General features: G+C 39.6%; 1 protein-coding gene across 1 annotated transcript; it reads left to right on the top strand.

Annotated features, from left to right (window-relative positions):
* The first annotated feature begins 342 nt into the window (after nt 1–342).
* LOC132550337 (uncharacterized) lies at nt 343–1,210 on the top strand. Its single transcript, XM_060214382.1, has 2 exons — nt 343–543; nt 761–1,210. The coding sequence occupies exons 1-2, from the start codon at nt 343–345 to the stop codon at nt 1,208–1,210; spliced, it is 651 nt and encodes a 216-aa protein (XP_060070365.1).
* The last annotated feature ends 368 nt before the right edge of the window (nt 1,211–1,578 follow it).

The raw sequence follows: 1,578 nt of genomic DNA, 5'->3' as shown, positions 1-1,578 counted from the left end.
TCAAGCAACTTTGCCAATGCAAATTTCTCTATTGTTTGGAATTCGACCTTGCAGTTGATTTCCACCAAAAATATCCCCTAGGATGAGCTCCTTGTAGATACCACACTTGTGTGTTAGATGTTATCGGGTTAATTAAAACTGTAGGAAGCGCTGCACCCGGTCCATGGTGGTAACACATACGTCATGGTTTATCTGGCTGTCCATCGGCCGGATTTTAAGTCAATACACAAATTCGACCAATCAGAGGACACCACATTATTCGGTGATATATAAGGTTGGGAAGAACCAAGAGTCATCATACTGACTTTCCTGTCTCGGGAACAACATACAAAACCATATAAAATGGCACTAACGACACGGCAGCCCGTGGATAGTACGGATGCCTACACGGCTTCCATAGAATTGTCAAACTCCTGTCGGGAATTTTACTACAGTAGGCAAAGATCGACCGAAGACTTGAAGGACAAGATCTGCAATGACAGTGACTTGACAAAGCCTAAATCATTTATGGACGAAGCTATGGCGACGCTACGAAAAGAAATGGTAAGCTTTACTTTCGTTTACCTTGTACTTGTTTCAAAGATACCTTGGGTTGCGCTTTGTATTTGTTCTGGTAAACAAACGTCTCAAAATATAATATTAATCACTTTACATAAATTTGAAGGTGGATCCGATGGCTTTTATTCAGTTACAAAAAAATCATGTTTTGCCACGTATAAAGGTATAAATATACTTACCAACATTTACGTTTTTGTTACAGGCGAACCTCATGGACCAAGACCTGGGTCTAATGAAGCAGCTCTTAACCATGAACGATACCATTGAAGAAATCAAATTTCAGCGTTTCCATGGTGGAAGCAAAAATCTATCGACGAGTTCCTGTGATGTCACTGGTTCTGACTCCGACCTCCGGTCCTTGCCTTCAATGTCTTCTCTTCCATCAGTGGGTTCAATTCCTTCTATGTCTTCACTGGTATCAATGTCGTCGTTGCCTTCAGTTTTTGATGAAGATGACTACCGGTGTATAGCTGAGGAGGAGCTGGAGGATGACTGTCTGTGTTCTGAACTGATAGAGGAATCTGTTAATACGAACATGGTATCTGGTGACTGGAAATCCTTCAATCACAGACGAGATACACACGGCTCTATTGACTCTGGTTTCGGTGATTCTCAAAGTTCGGACTATAGCACAGATAGTGATTCAGAATGATAACCTTACTAAACCAAAGCTGTCGACTCAGTACATAAGTGTACGCTGCAAAACAAAGAGAATATTTCACTTTCTCTGCAAACATTTCAACTACGACCTTTCAAGGTCTGCTATGGAAATTACATTAAATGACTATATGTTGAAGGACCTGTATCGTATCATCAACAATGAACATAAAAAAACATTACCAACGTCATCTGACTGTTACACTGCATCATAAGTGGACTTAATGCTTTTCTTGTGCTAAATATCTTCTGTTTCATGTTATTGTTTCGCGTAGTAAAACTACATTGTTTTAAAATATTGATATGTAAAATGTTGTTGTTGATCACTCTTCAGCCGGACTGAAGTTTGGTATTAATGTAATT

Source organism: Ylistrum balloti, unplaced genomic scaffold (assembly GCF_031769215.1).
Source record: "Ylistrum balloti isolate Yb309-2 unplaced genomic scaffold, AGI_CSIRO_Ybal_v1 Utg370120, whole genome shotgun sequence".
Classification (NCBI taxonomy): domain Eukaryota; kingdom Metazoa; phylum Mollusca; class Bivalvia; order Pectinida; family Pectinidae; genus Ylistrum; species Ylistrum balloti.
Note: the sequence above shows the minus strand (reverse complement) of the source record. Positions and strands in the feature narration are given on the sequence as shown.